Here is a 16556-nt window from a genome sequence, read left to right as displayed (position 1 = left end):
GGAGTACTGTGTGCGCAGTTTTGGTCCCCTTACCTCAGAAAGGATATTATTGTCATAGAGGGAGTGCAACAAAGGTTCACCAGACTTGTTCCGGGAATGGCGAGACTGTCTTACAAAGAGAGATTGGGAAAACTGGGCTTGTATTCTCTAGAGTTTTGAAGAATGAGAGGTGATCTCATTGAAACCTACAAAATACTTAAAGGGATAGACAGGGTAGGTGCAGGTAAGATGTTTCCCCTGGTTGGGGAACCAGGGGACACAATTTCAAAATAAGGGGGAAACCACTTAGGATCTAAGATGAGAAGAAATTTCTTTATTCAGAGGGTTGTGAATCTTTGGAAATCTCTACTCGAGGGAGCCGTGGAAGCTCAGTCATTGAATATGTTTAAGGTAGAGATTGATAGATTCCTGATTTACACTAATGTAAAGGGTTATGGGGATAGTGTGGATAAAAGACATTGAAGTGTTTGATCAGCCATGATCGTATTGAATAGCGGAGCAGGCTCAACATGCTAAATGGCCTTCTCCTTTTCCTACATCCTAAAATGAACCTGCACTGACGAAAATGCAACAGGTTCAAGAATTCCAATGCAATTCCATTATTAGCTGTGGGTAGTCATAGCACTATTGCTTGAACCAGAGGTTATGGGTTCAAGTCTCACTCCATTGATTTTAGCATTTTAGGCTGACATTTCAATGCACGACTGAGGGAATAATGCATTGTCAGAGTGAAAGTTGGATTTTTAAAAAATTATTTTTCTTAGACCGGTTTAAGTACAATAAACACAACCTTCTTTTCTTTTTGAAAATCGCAAAAAAAACCTGTCTGTTCGTGCCTCTTACAGTCACAGCACATAAACCGTTAAACACTCACTGAATTGGCAAGCATATCCTTTGAAAAAGAAGTCCCATCTTCACACCAAGAATAATACCCATTGTGTTGCGTGCCGCTATCAATGTGCTAAATGGGGTAAATTCAGAACAGATCTAGCAGCTCAAAACTGGGCATCCATATTGTGCTGTGGACCATCAACAGCAGCAGAATTGTATTCAACTGCAATCTGTTACCTCATGGCCTGACATAGCTCCTAGTCTACCATTACCAGCATGCCAGGGGATCAACCCTGGTTCAATTAGGAGTGCACTCTTACTCTTACTCCAAGCATACTTGGAGTGGCATCAGGCATACCTAAAACTGAGGCACTCACCTGGTGAAGCTACAACACAGGACTCAATTGCATGTTAAACATCAGTTGCAGCATGTTATAGACAGAGTTAAGTGATCCCACAACTAATGGATTAGATCAAAGCTCTGCAGTCCTGTCACATCCAGTTGTGAACGGTGGTGAACAATTAAACAGAAAACCGGAGGTGGCGTTTCCACAAGTATTCCCATGCTCATTTGCAAAGGACACGTTTGCAAGCATCTTCAGCTAGAAGTGCTGAGTGGCTGATCCATCTCGGCCTCCTCCTGAGTACCCCAAAATTACAGATGCCAACTGTTATGATCCAGTTAGGGACCAGTAACAAAATTTGAAATCCCAGGTATTCATTGAGAGAATAAAGCCACAAGATTCCATGGTTTTAAAGAAACAGAAGAAATGTTACTATACAAGATTCAACATAGCAAACAGTCAAAATTATCTTATACTTCAACAGCCAGAATTAACATGAGGTAAATAGTTGATATCGAGGAACAGCTGAAGGCACTGGATACAGCAAAAGGTATGTGCAGCATCCCAGCAATAGTACTGTAAACGTGGGCTACGCACCTAGCCATGTGCCATAGACAAGCAATTCCAGTACAGCTACAACGCTGGCACCTAGCCACAATGTGAAAAATTGCCCATATATATCCTGTCTACAAAGAACAGGTCAAATCCAATCCAGTCAATTACCACCCCATCAGTGTGCTCTTAATCATAGCAAAGTGATGGAAGGTGTCATTGACAGTGCTATCAAGTGGCATTTACAGAAGCAATAACCTGCTCATTAATGCTCAGTTTTGGGTTCTGCCAGGGCCATGCCTGACCTCATTCCAGCCTTGGTCCAAACATGGACAAAAGAGCTGAATTCAAGTGGTGAGGTGAAAGTGACTGCCCTTGACATCGAGGCAGTATTTGACTGAATGTGGCATCAAGGAGCCCTAGCAAAATTGAAGCAATTGGGAATCAGGGGGATAACATGCCACTCGTTGAAGTCATACCTAGCACAAAGGAAGATGGTTGTGGTTGTTGGAGGTCAATCGTCTCAGCCACAGGACATCACTGCAGAAGTTCCTCAGGGTAGTACCCTAGGCCCAACCATCTTCAGCTGCTTCATCAATGACCTTCCCTCCATCATAAGGTCAGGAGTGAAGATGTTCGCTGATGATTACACAATATTCCACACCATTCATGACTCCTCAGATACTGAAGCAGTCCGTATCCATTTGCAGGAAGATCTGGACAGCATTCAGGCATGGGCTGTAACATGGCAAGTGGCAAGTAACATTTGTGCCACACAAGTGCCAGACAATGACCATCTCCAACAAGAGAGAATCTAACCATCTCTCCATAACATTTAATGCCATTAGCATCACTGAATCTCTCCCTATTAACATCCTCGGGGTTATGATTGACCAGAAACTGAGCTGGACCAACCATATAAATACTGTGGGTCTAAGAGCATTTCAGGGGCTGGGGATTCAGCAGCATGTAGCTCACCACACCATCAGGGCACAAGTTAGGAGTGTGATGGAATACTTCCTACTTGCCTGGATGAGTGTAGCTCCATTAAACACACAAGAAGCTCAACACCATCCAAGACAAAACAGCCTGTTTGATCAGCATCCCATCCACCACCGGCATACAGTGGCAGCAATATGTACTATCTATAAGATGCACTACAGCAACTGGCCATGCTTCTTTCAGCAGCATCTTCCATGATCCCTAACACCTAGAAGGATATGGGCTGCAGATGCATGGGAACACAGCCACCTGCAAGTTCCCCTCCAAGCCACGCACTATTTTGACTTGGAAATATATTGTTGTTCCTTCATTGTCACTGGGTCAAAATCCGAGTACTCCTTCTCTAACAGCACCGTGAGTGTGCTTATACTAGATAGACTGCAACACTCAGGAAGTTCATTTCACCAAAACCTTCTCAAGTGAAATTAGGGATAGGCAACAAATGATGGTCTTGCCAGTGACGCTCACATCCCATGAAAGAAAAAAATGGATTAGAAGCTTTTGAAGGAATATCATGGCCCCAATATTTAATGGAGTACAAGTTTGGAACATGTTCTGATTCCAATGGACAGTCGGTGATGGAAGAAACCAGAGCTAGTCTTTACTTGGGATAGATTTATTCAGAGTAAAACACTACAAGCATATACCTTCTCACATGACCCACAACCTGTTTCAATAAGTGTCTCTTTATATGTGCTCAAGTCATGATCCAACCAATGTCCTCCAACTTTATATACTTAACTTCAATTGATACCATTAATAGGGTTTGGAAATGTGGAAAAACTTTGGAGTTTTAAATTAATTTAACTTAACTTTGAACTTTATTTTTTTTACTAGTTTCCCACCCAACAGCCAGCATGATTAACATGTTGGCTGCCTCGTTTGGAAAATCCTGGGGCACAAGTCTGCAGTGGTGGAGCGGGCAGGTCTTCTGGTGGTGGGGGCAAGAGATTGCAAGGATAGGAAAAGTGGAGTGTTAACAATAGGGGGAGTGGAAAGATTGGTGGAGGGTTGAGAGATTGTGGCATGCAGGGGTCAGTGATCACAAATGGGGTGGTTAGAGATTGGGGTTGGACAGTTTGTGGAAGTGGTGGGGTTTCTTGGGCCTAGGGGAGCCACACCTTCTTCTCCGGGCCCACAAGCAGTACTGTAAAGGCACTCACCCTTATAGATCTAGCCTTCATTTATCTGCCAGGTTTCCCAAGACAAGAAAAACCTCAATGACATGTTAAAAATAGAATCCTTATCATAATGGAGACATGCAGCCTTCTTACAACATTTCAAAGAATTTAAAGAACAGAAAAACTTGCATTTATACAGTGCCTTGCAGAATCAAAAACTATCCAAAGTGCTTTACAACCAATGGATTGATTTTGAAGCATAGTCATTGTTGTAATGCAGGAAAGAAGGCAGCCGATTTGTGCACAGGAAGCTATCACCATCAGCAACGTGATAATAACTAGACAATATGTTTTACTGATGTCTATTTGAGGGATAAATATTGGCCAAGACACTGGAGATAACTGCCCCAGCCTTCTTCAAATACCACCATGGGATCTTTTACATCAACCAGAGAGAGCAGATGGAGCCTCGGTTTTAACCTCTCAAATGGCACCTCCAACACTGCAGCACCCCATCAGTACTGCACTGCAGTGTTAGCCCAGATTTTTGTGCTCAAGTCTGTTGAGTGGGACTTGAATCCACAATGTTCTGAGTTAGGCCAGAATGTTTCCAACTGAGTCTCAGCTGTCTCAAAGCAGATTCATTGTTGCTCCTTCTGCTGCCCCCTTTAAACCAGGGAGTGCCCAGATTTGAGGCAACTTGTCTTCGGATTTTGAACTTTTTAAACATTTTAATTTCCCATCTGAAATCCCACCTGTTTTTGGAGGTTAAACAGTCCCCCCAAAGCCAACATACATTTTATATCTATTGTAGTTCACGAATATGTCAAGAGTACATCCTGGTTGCTTTTGCCTTGTAGCACTCCAGCGAGTATTTAGGCAGTATCTGTGGAGAGAATGTTTTATGTGTGAACCTCAGGTCCAATTTCCACAAAGGGTCCACACCTGAAACACCAACCCTCCACAGATGCTTCCTGAACTGCTGAGAGTTATCAACATCTTCTGTCTTTGTTCCTACAGATTTCAACAAAGCTGCTTTAATAGGTCCAATGTCCACTGCTACAAAATAGCAGAGAATCAACAACTATGCTCAATAAAAGCAGTCTCATAAAAATCTATTTCGCATTTTCAAATTAGCTTAACCATCTAAAAATAAGATTGCATCTTTTAAAGTTGTTTTATCTTACCATCTTATGTTTTATTATGAAGACTGTTTATTTAAGAAACAAAACATTTAACAGGCGCAATGACAAAGAAGCATCAATCATCACATGACACCAAAAAGTTACCCCACCCTTTAAGCCCACTTACTTGTCAGAATACCCAGCAGGAATAAATATTCAGTGTATGATATCAAACCTATGGGAAAACAAAAAAGAAAACTCATTACTTTTTTTTATTGGTGCTGTCAAATAATAACCATTTGATGGTGTTTAGCAGCAGTTTAAGCAAGTAGTATAGTGCCGAATGTGGCCGAAGATTTCCGTCATTCAGTCTTCAGGGCAATTGCAAGAATGCCAAATTTCAAACCATCATCGCAATTTATACCAAAGGAGAAAAGGGTGCTGGTGTTAGCTGGTTGGAATTCGATTCTGATTGGCTGAGGTGTTACCATGGAGAAAGCAGCAAAGAACTATAGGTTCCCCAAGCTCCTAGGTAATTCAAAAAAGGTGCAAGGCTTGAACATATTCCTTTTGTTTTCAGAGAACAGGTCCCTACGTGTGAAGGTATGTCACTTCTAGCAAGCATAAATAAGTCATGTTACGAGCTCAACTGATTATCTTAAATTAGTTGTTAAGCAAGTGCTGCCCAATCATGGAATCATATCTAACAGTTGATGTTCATTTTGGATTTTACAAGTGTGGGCTGGTTGAGGACAATCTACTCCACCTATTATAAATAACTGAAGGTACGCACTGCTTGGTTCGATCAGCCAATTGCTGGGACGTATAGCCTATGTACCTGGCAGCGCATTGGCACTGAAACTTATACATTACATTAGCCAATTGTGTGGCAGGAAGAGCATCTTTTTGGACTGATGACAGCATTCTATTAGTGGAAAATACCACTCGCGTAACCACTGCACAGCAGCAGTGTGAAACGGCTTCCATAACATGCTCTTCATTCTTTAGATACTTTGTTTTTCCAGAATTAGTTGAGGTACATCAGATTGTGCCCACGTTCAATTCCAAGCACACTGACAACACTAAGGTGAGACAAAGTCCCACAGTATAGTGAGTGTTCATAAAGAATGAGACTGAGCATATTAGTTGCAGGATAACTAACCTACTTGATGCCCTGGGCTGCGCTTGGTCTAGGGTGCACAAATTTCTTTTGTTTTTCAATATGTTCCATTTGCGCCGCTATATTGCCTCAATAGATGACCACACCAAAAGCAAAACCCACATGAAGCACACCTCATTGTAAACTTGCTTAAGTGGAATTGTTTGGCAACACGATTAATGACACCACCAAACATGTAGAGAATTTGCTTGATCGTGTACTCTCTGAAAGTGAAGAGCTTGTTGTCCTGTCATATGGCTTCAACTTTGGTGTTCCTACATCCCACAACCAATGGAAAGATGTATTTGCTGAGTTTGGACTGCTCTGTTCTCAGCTGTCCCACCACAAACCAGAGTCCAATGAAGACGCTGAGTCCTTGAAAGCACGCCTAGTGGATCTAGCGTACACATTCTGGTTGTTCATAATAGGTAGAGTATAGGTTGTACTCAACCAGCTGGTGCTTGCAAAAGCCAAACAAAAACGTCTATACTTGGATGTGATTCCATGATAGGACAGCACTTGCTGAACAAGCCTGATTGCACTAATAGCTACACTGACAACCAGTTTAAGATAATCAGTTTAGCTAATAATGTGGCTCATTTATACTTGCTAGAAGCAGCAGACATTCATGTGCAGGGACCTATTCTCTACAAAAAATGGAATATGTTCAAGTCTTGTGCTTTTTTTTGATTTACCCGGGAGCTTGAGGAGCCTATACTTTGCCATTGCTTTTTTCATGGCAGCACCTTAGCCAACCAGAGTTGACTTGCCAACCAACTAGTGCCCTTTTCTACTTTGGCATAAATTGCTGTGATCATTTGAAATTTGGCATTCTTGTGTTTGTCCTGATGAACGCAAGAAGAAAAACGTCAGCAACATGTCTCTTCTTTTCAGCAATATTCAAGTTCTATATTACCAAGCAAATAGTATATGTTGAACTTACTGATGTTAACTGAAATTTTCAGGCAAATAACCTATGATATGAGAGCAGACTAATGATGAATTATTTAATTGCAGGACAAGCATAGATGAACAAATAAAACAGTATGGACTTCTGAATCAGCTGCAACTGCTAGTCAAGATACAACAAATGTTTGCACATTTGGAAACATACAACCCTCCTAGCAGTATGCCAGTTTCCTACTTTTAGCCAGAAATGCCTTTGCTGAATGGAAAAAAAATCAAAAAGTCATTCCGCTCTCAGCCAGAACTTCATCCATGCACCATAGATGGATCTTATATAAAATAAATGGGGTTGAAATGTGGTACAAAATCACTATATTAATTAGCTTTCTCAAGAGATGAAGTGATGGAGCCTTTTCATTTAAGACTGTCATTTTTTTTACGTATAAAAAGTATAAGTTGTTTTAGAATTTTGTTCCCAAAACACACTTCCTCCATTTTAAATATACTTTCCTTTACCTCATTTCAGATCTAAGAGCATGGGCATGCAATCTGTCTTAATCAGGGCCTCTTTTAATGGAGCCTTTGAAGAGCAAGGTTGTGATGGGATGACTTGCTTTGCAACTTTTTCCCCCTTCCTTTTGGTGTGGAAGCCTATTCCCTACTTCTGGAACATGTTATAATATCACATTCAACATAGGGAAAGGGTATCTTTGTGTGCTGTGTGTTAATGTTGCAAATGTAAAAATAAAAGTCAGGATTACATTGTTGTTAAACATTATGCAGCGAAGATATCTTGCCTTATACGAACAGTCAGGGGAATACACTGCATCCTACCCCAAAAATACACTGGTGCATCAAATGGCCAGCATTCATTCTAGTTTGTCAATTTTTGATTTTGCCTGTTCATTTCTATTACACAAATTTCTTAGAAGAGAAAGCAGTTTTGTTATAAACTTGCAAAAAGGGGCAGCTCATCATTCATGAATATAAAATGGTCACATTCATCTTACAAAAGCTCCATGTATCAAGCATTAACATTATGACCTGGATTTTAACCTGGAGGTGAGCTCCATGCGAGGTGGTTGTTGTGAGGTCAGAAAACCTGGAAGGACCAGTGGTTCCATGGTGGGCTGGGAGGGTCTCAATCACAGGTATGGGTTGCATGGGTTCAGATAATGACTGCTTGGATTGAGTTTCTGTTTCCGACGCCTTGCACTTTAATGTCTGACATGACCCAACCCATCTATTTTTGGGAATTCAAATTCAGCCCTTTGTGTATTTTCAGCAGCTTCTCTTCTTTTCTCATTCAATACTCTTGCAGTTTGCTTTAATCATCCCATTTTACATTATAAGCAATTCAGAATGCAATGGCAGCTGAGTTATGGTAGAGCTGTAACATTTGAAATACTTCCACAGTCTCTTCACTCCTTAGGAATTTTCAACTTGTAAGGGATGAAGAATTGATATATAGGTAATTTTTATTTTCAAAAGCTGAATTATCTCTTTCTCCTTCATTTACAGTTTGAACATCCAGTGGATTATAGTGGCAGAAAATGGGAAGGTTCATTTTATTTCATAATGGATGAGGGACTGCCTGATTAAAGGACAGCTTTTCCAGCAAAATAACAGATTTGACTAGCAACCCCTTATAACATCATGTTCTATACGAACAAACCTAAAACCAGCTCTGATTGAATGACAACAAATACTCCCTTGAAGGAGCCTACCATTTAATTTACAGCACTGCTTCATTCTGCTTGCCATTCAGTTAATTGTATTTTTAAGGGCACGAAGTAGTCTGTTGGTCCTCTAGCTCACTGACTATGTTTAGCTTGTATAACATGATGTGTGAGCATATTATTAGATCTGGTGCAGCTTCAAAGATGAACAGGCACTAAACTCTTTCTTTAACGCAAAATGTTTATCAGCTTGAATATGAAGGCTGTGGGTTAGATAAGCTTGATCTAGGTATTGTTGACTAGTCGCTTTATGGTCAGTTATTCTGCTGCAAAGAACTGGTGTGAGGTGAATCCCTTTAAGAGATTAGCAGCATTATCTCCATTTGTAGACAGTTTTAAGTTGCCTCATTCAGAGTTTTTCCACTTTAGCACCATGGATATAATGGGGGCTGGCAAATTAACTTAGCGTTGGCACTTCCTCTTTAGCATAGTTTTGCAAGGCCCAATCGGCGCCATTTTTGTGTGGCCTCTCCGCTCGTTGCTTTCCTCCCTGACTCTATCCCACTCCCCGATGTTTTGTTGCTTCCATCTCCGACTTTCTGTCATTCACCACTTCCTTCACTGACCCTTCTGCTTGTTGCTTCCTTTCCTGACTCTCTCCCACTTGCTGCTTCCCTCCCCGACCCTCACCCACTCGCAGCTTCCCTCCACGACCCTCTCCCACTCGCAGCTTCCCTCCCCGACCCTCTCCCACTCGCAGCTTCCCTCCCCGACCCTCTCCCACTCGCAACTTCCTTCCCTGTCTCTCTCCCCATTACTGCGTCCTTTCCTGACCCTCCCCCACTCGTTGCTGCCATCCACAACTCTCTCCCACTCGATGCTTCCCTCCCTGACCCTCACTCGCTTGCTGCTTCCCTCTCTGACCCTCCCCCGCTTGCTGCTTCCTTCCCTGTCTCTCTCCCCATTACTGCGTCCTTTCCTGACCCTCTCCCACTCGTTGCTTCCATCCACAACTCTCTCCCGCTCGATGCTTCCCTCCCTGACCCTCACTCGCTTGCTGCTTCCCTCTCTGACCCTCCCCCGCTCGCTGCTTCCCTCCCTGACCCTCCTGCTTGCAGCTGCTCTCACTCCTTCACTTGTTTCCTCCCTCTTGCCACCACTCTGGAGTGGAACAGGAAGCAGCGAGCGGGAAAGCGCAAGTAGGGAGCAGGACAGAATCAGTGTGTGGGCGAGAGATGGGGTATGGGAGGGAAATGAGGTGTGGGAGGGAGATGGGGATTGGAAGGGAGACGGGGATCGGGAGGGAGACGGGGATCGGGAGGGAGTCGGGGATCGGGAGGGAGTCGGGGATCGGGAGGGAGTCGGGGATCGGGAGGGAGTCGGGGATCGGGAGGGAGTCGGGAAGGGAGGGAGTTAGGGACGGAGGGAGCTGGGGCGGCGGGAGTCGAGGAGCAGGAGGGAATCAGGGTGGAGGGAGTCGGGAACAGGAGGGAGTCGGGAACAGGAGGGAGTTGGGGAGCAGGAGAGGCCAGCGAACAGGAGGTAAGTAAAAAGAGTTAGCATATTTCTTTTATATTTTAACATTTATTTTAAAAGTTATTTCATTTACGAATATAGGAATTTAGCAAAATAAAGTATTTCGATTTACTGGGGAGAATGTTTTAGTTTTTTTCCAACGAGAAAGGTACTACAGAACCTAACTGCAGCTTTTACACTGGTTGTAATGGGAAAATCTGATTTGCTTAAAGATCTTTCACTTAAAGTTTCACTTTTCAGGAACATAGCTGCAATGAGGAATTACTGTGCTATTCTCGAAAGCTTTGGCAATGCACAGTAAAAAAATGCCCTGTTGAGATGGATTCCCTCAACTATGGTATTGATATTTTTTCTGACCTCACACTATGCTTTGCACTCCTTCAATAAAACAAGTTTAATGTCCTCATTGTTTTTAATAATCTTCCTTTGACATCTGCTAAATTACTACTGGGAAAAGGCTGATACCCTTCACTTGTTGATGCCAGAAGTACAGTTGAGAAGAGCAGTTGATGAATCACGTGGACTTGTTGAATATTAGAATTATTGGTTGTAACTGGCCATGATGGGTGCTGCTGCGTGTACATAGTTGTTGCAGCACCAAGTCACATCCCAAGAAACTGATTGCAATCTCTGTTCTGTAATAATTCTCATTCTAGCTCTTCCTCAGTGACTTTTAGTGCTCTGGGATAATTCTTTGCACTCCCCCCAGCTTTCTGCATCACCTCCTGAGACAGAGGGTATTCATGGTTATCTTTTTTCTTGTTTTCCTCCTTTGGTTTCACAGTCCCTGCTCTCGAAATGTTTCCAAGACATCTCATATAGAATTAATTGTAATTCAAAATAATTTCAACTAAACTGATTTTTTGGCTGGGATTATTGTTTGTGCATACTTACTTCCTCTTAACTGAAAAAGTATGATCTAAGTAAGTCCAGAATAGGATAAGATTATTTGCTTAATAGTCACTAAAAATATTAGTTACATTGTACAAAGCTTGGAAAAAAGCATGCTCAATAACTGAGTTAGTGCATATATATATGACAAATGACTAGATTTGATTAAATGGTTATTAGCCAAGTAACAAGTGTTAAAATAAATTTCCTACACAACCCAATACCTAAACAGTTAAACTCATATTACAAAGGCTAAGTAATGATTCAATGCATGTTATCACAATTTGTATATATTTATGCTTATTGGACTTGCCAATTTACCTGGCATCAATTTACTAAATACAATTTAAATTTAGAATATTTAGAATTAATCTGTAAAATTTAGCATCCAAGATAAGAATTGCGATATTACTTAGAAGGATCCAAGTACTTCATCTCTTTGCCAAATCAGGCAGCCCTGAATTCCACAGAACAGTCTGCATGTAATTCTCCTGAGGAATGGCAACATGCAAAGCTGCCAAGCTGCTAGATTGCATCAGTAGTACTGCTAGGCCTTGTGCCAAAAAGGACTCGCTTTTTTAAGAAACATGTCCTCTCCACAAGGTGAATGTAATTCTCTTTGCATATCCTACTGAAATATTCTAATTGTTCTTTTTAACTCTTTGCCAATGGTGTTCACAGGCATACAAGACCCTGTTTTCACAAAAACTATTTCAGCCAATTAACAAGATATGGTACAGAATTCCTTATTTTAAATCAAATCCAATTAACTGCAGAATATTAGTCAAGATAAATCTATTAACTTATACGACCAATTCCGTCTTCAACAATACACAGAAGTATGATTTAATAAACTATACAAGTTCAATTAAACAAAAAACAAATATTACTGAAATTAAATAAAAGACTGTGCTTGTCAATATTTAAATGGTAATAGAAGGAGCACCACTTCATCAAGATCATATTACTACACTGATCTACAGTTGCAATATAAGATAATGCAGGTTTGGGTTAATCAACAACCTAAGACAACATAAACAACAAATGGGAGTCAACTGGGGAAATGTGAATTAAGACAATATACGTTCTAGTCTGAAACATATTTATTTTGACTGATGACCTTTACCTAGTTTAACCAAATGAGTAAAGCCAAATAAGTAAATAGCAAACATTATATCCATCACATTATTATCATTCTCTTACCACTGCTCTTAAGTCAGTGTCTTGTGCTGTGCACACTTACATAGCTGCTGTTAGCACTCAGGTACCTTGTGCAACTGACTTTGTATAAGTCTAGATTGACTTTGATGAACTATTAACCCATAGGCATCATAACTAAGCCAGGTCTCATCCTCACCTGACATCCATATATTTGCATTTTCCCTCTGTAGCCTCATAATAGAGACATAATTGCATTATTTCCCCAGCCAATGCAGCAACCTCACCGCAGGCAAGATTCAAAGTTGGAACTATTCCTGTCTGTATAATTCTGCACCATACCACATGGTACACTGACAGGCTTACTGGGTCCTTCTTATTTTACTTCTAATAGAGTAGGAACATCAACTAACGTAATACCCGACAGATCCATACTGTCTGTGCTATTTTACTAGTTTTAAACTTGAGTATGTTAAAGCTGTTATTGACTGGGAAAAAAGTGAGACCAGGAAGCTTTCTTTTAAGGTTCCACAATCCAGAATTAATTCCAGAATTCTGCTGTAAGTAATTTGAAGTCTATTTGGAGCCATGAAAGTTGGGTTAAGACAAGTAAATATCCTTGTGAAGATTTAAAGCAGAGTGCATGTTATACTGACAGCCCAATGTGTGAAATTACTTATTTAAGAACATGAACTCATAGGTCTGTACTTTATGCAATGTCACATGGACACACAATCAGCTCATCTGCACAAGGAAAAGAATAATTCATGTGCAATTATTGCTTTGTGCTTATTAGTGAAAGAAATATACAAATACCCATTATGTCCACTACAACTTCAGTGGGCTTTTATTTCAAAAAATAATAGATAGCAATGTTAAAGGATTTTTTTTTGTGGAGTGGATCCTAACCAGTTGCACTTGGTTGCAAGGAATCTTATGTGGAAATTATGTATAAAAATGTATATATTTCACATATGCAGTACTCACAAGTACCCACAAGATGGCACATAATGCACATTTTACCATTCAACAATTTGCATTGCATCTTAAGTGCAGTACTTAATGGCATTTTGAGGAACTTGTGGCTTCTCTTTAAGTTTATCTTTGCTGAGTGCAAAAAGACTACAGAATTGATACTTATATATTTGGAAGAGTCTGAAAATTCAGAAAACATAATGCAATTTAAATATATTGGGTCAGGTTTCTGAAAAGTATTTTTTCTCTCCTGAGTTTCTGCTAAAATGCAACACTTGCCTTTAAAAAGCACATTGGGGCAAGATTTTGGAACCTAACTATTAAAACCAAGCTTTGAAATTATTACTTGATATACTTAAGGGTGGTAACTTGGTAAAGTTTGCATATAACAGCTGAAAATGAGTTGATCACAAAATAAGCATTTTAAATCACAGTAGCAATCCACCAACTTTGAACAACCTGATTTTAAATGGCTGCAAGTGATTTTCAAAAAATATCTAAGACTATTTTCTCATTAGATTGGGATACAGTGATCATTTACTTAGTAAATTTAGAATTAATTCATTCAAAACATGCCTCGTACCTGAAGAACCTTTGCACCCAAAGGAACCAGCTTAATTTTACAACCTCCTAGAAGGCATGGGTGCATTTAGTGTAAACTCCCAATGGTGATTAGGGGCAAAGACAGTTTTGTGGGTAGGGCCTGCTTCTAGCACGATGTTTTAATTTTTTTGTTATTTATTTACAGATTGTGGGTGTCGCTGGCCAGGCCAGCATTTATTGCCCATGCCTAATTGCACCCTTGGGAAGGTGGTGGTGAGCTTCCTTCTTGAACCGCTACAGTCCTTGCGGTGTGGGTAGATCCACAGTGCTGTTAGGGAGGGAGTTCCAGCATTTTGACTCAGCGGCAGTGAAGGAACAGTGATACATTTCCAAGTCGGGCTGGTGTGTGGCTTGGAGAGGAATTTCCAGGTGGTGGTGTTCCCATGTGTCTGCTGCCCTTGTCCTTCTAGATGAGTTTGGAAGGTGCTTTCTAAGGAGCCTTGGTGAATTCCTGCAGTGCATCTTATAGATGGTACACATTGCTGCTACTGTGCATCAGTGGTGGAGGGAGTGAATGTTTGTGGATTGGGTGCCAATCAAGCGGGTTGCTTTGTCCTGGATGGTGTTGAGCTTCTTGAGCGTTGTTGGAGCTGCACTCATCCAGGCAAGTGGAGAGTATTCCAACACACTCCTGCCTTGTAGATGGTGGACAGGCTTTGGGGAGTCAGGAATAGAGTTACTTGCTGCAGGATTCCAAGTTCTGCCCTGCTCTTGGTAGCCACAGTATTTATATGGATAGTACAGTTCAGTTTCTGGTCAATGGTAACCCCCAGGATGTTGATAGTGGGGGATTCAGTGATTGTTATGGCAGTGAATGTCAAGGAGGTGATGGCTGGATTCTCTCTTGTTGGAGATGGCCATTGCCTGGCACTTGTGTGGCGTGAATGTTACTTGCCACTTGTCAGCCCCAAGTCCAGGTTATGCTGCATTTGGACATGGACTGCTTCAGTATCTGAGGAGTCGTGAATGGTGCTGTGCACTGTGCAATCATCAGCGAACATCCCCACTTCTGACCTTATGATGGAAGGAAGGTCACTGATGAAGCAGTTGACGATGGTTGGGCCCAGGGCACTACCCTGAGAAACTCCTGCAGTGACGTCCTGGAACTGAGATGATTGACCTCGAACAAACACAAGCATTTGCCTTTGTGGTAGGTATGTTTCCAGTCAGTGGAAAGTTTTCCCCCTGATTCCCATCAACTCCAGTTTTGCTCGGGCTCCTTCGGTCAAATGCTGCCTTGAAGTCAAGGGCAGTCACTTTCATCTCGCCTCTTGAGTTCAGCTCTTTTGCCCATGTTTGGACTAAGGCTGTAATGAGGTCAGGAGCTGAGTGGCCCTTTGTATTAGATATGACTCCAACTAGCAGAGTTTTCCTCCTGATTCCCATTCAATACAAAAGATCATAGAATTGTGTGCTAAGATGTATCTACTAGGTTCTTAAAACTCATTGCAGGAAGATAAGTGAGGGAGACAGCGAGTTCTTTAGGTTGTGGTTGACAGAATTTAAAGTGAAAACAGTGAAGGAGAACCAGAAAATGCTGGAGATGTTTAGCAGATCAATTAACACCTGTGAAGTGAACAGATGAGTGAATGTTTCAGGTGTAGATCCTTCATTATTTCTTCTACTATTAGTTTGTTCTCCCCAACAACGCTGATTGACCCGCCTAGTATTTCCAACATTTTTTTTATTGTTGCAGGTTTGCAGAATTTGCAACATGTTTGTTTTCTGTTGACAGTGCAATATATTTTTCTTTGTAACTGAGTAAGTATGCAGGATGCAGAAAAGTGTGGGATAGTGAGTTTGGGAATTAGTTAGTAATAGCCAAGGAGTCATGGCTGTTTGATCACATTTTAATGGGTGTACAGTTGTAGATTAGGGAACAATTGACTTAGTATCTTCCATGGAGTTTGTTAGGAAGGTGGGACAACAAGATAATAGGGTTATGTTTGATCAGTTAGTGGTTATTTATGTTTAACATAATCAGGTTTGGTGGTGTGATAGTAGTTCTGTAGCAAAGTTTGAATGCAGCAAAGGGTAGGCACTTTCCATACAAGGTAAAGACATTTGATAGAGGTTGACCTGCAGTTGTTGTAATGTACCTTTTCACATCCAGCTGACAGTTGGCCTAGGAATAAACTAGAATAATTTGAGACCTGATAAAATTCTAAAAACAGCAAAATGCAACACTGGCATCATAAGTTCTAAGAAATATGAGCAGCAGTAGGCTATTTGGCCCATCAAGCCTGCTCTGCCATTCAATAAGATCATGCTTGATCTGACTGTGGCCTTACATCCCCTTTCCTGCCTGCCCCCCAATAATCTTTGACTCCCTTGTAGATCCAAAATCTGTCTAATTGAACCTTGGATATATTCAATGACCCAGTCTCCACTGTTCTCTATGGAAGAATATTCCTAAGACTAATAACCCTCTGGGCGAAAAATTTCCTCTTCAACTCCATCTTAAATGGGAGACCCCTTATTCTGAGATTGTGCCCCTTAACTTCAGATTACCCCACAAGGGGAAATATCCTCTCTGTATCTGTATTTTCTTCTCAGAAGCCCTCTCAGAATCTTATATGTTTCAATAAGATCACCTCTCACTGTTCCAACGAGTACAGGACCAAACTGCTCAACTTTTCCTCTTAAATCAACCCCTTCATCCCAGGAATCAGCCT

At 41.2% G+C, this 16556-nt stretch overlaps 1 protein-coding gene across 2 annotated transcripts in view; it reads right to left on the bottom strand.

Annotated features, from left to right (window-relative positions):
* micu2 (mitochondrial calcium uptake 2) overlaps nt 1–16556 on the bottom strand; it is a 515235-nt gene that overhangs the window by 126810 nt on the left and 371869 nt on the right. For both annotated transcript variants that reach the window (XM_041199666.1, XM_041199667.1), the window contains one exon: nt 5162–5209. In XM_041199666.1, the coding sequence (XP_041055600.1) occupies nt 5162–5209 (48 nt within the window). The remainder of the gene's footprint in view (nt 1–5161; nt 5210–16556) is intronic.

Source organism: Carcharodon carcharias, chromosome 11 (genome assembly GCF_017639515.1).
Source record: "Carcharodon carcharias isolate sCarCar2 chromosome 11, sCarCar2.pri, whole genome shotgun sequence".
Classification (NCBI taxonomy): domain Eukaryota; kingdom Metazoa; phylum Chordata; class Chondrichthyes; order Lamniformes; family Lamnidae; genus Carcharodon; species Carcharodon carcharias.
Note: the sequence above shows the minus strand (reverse complement) of the source record. Positions and strands in the feature narration are given on the sequence as shown.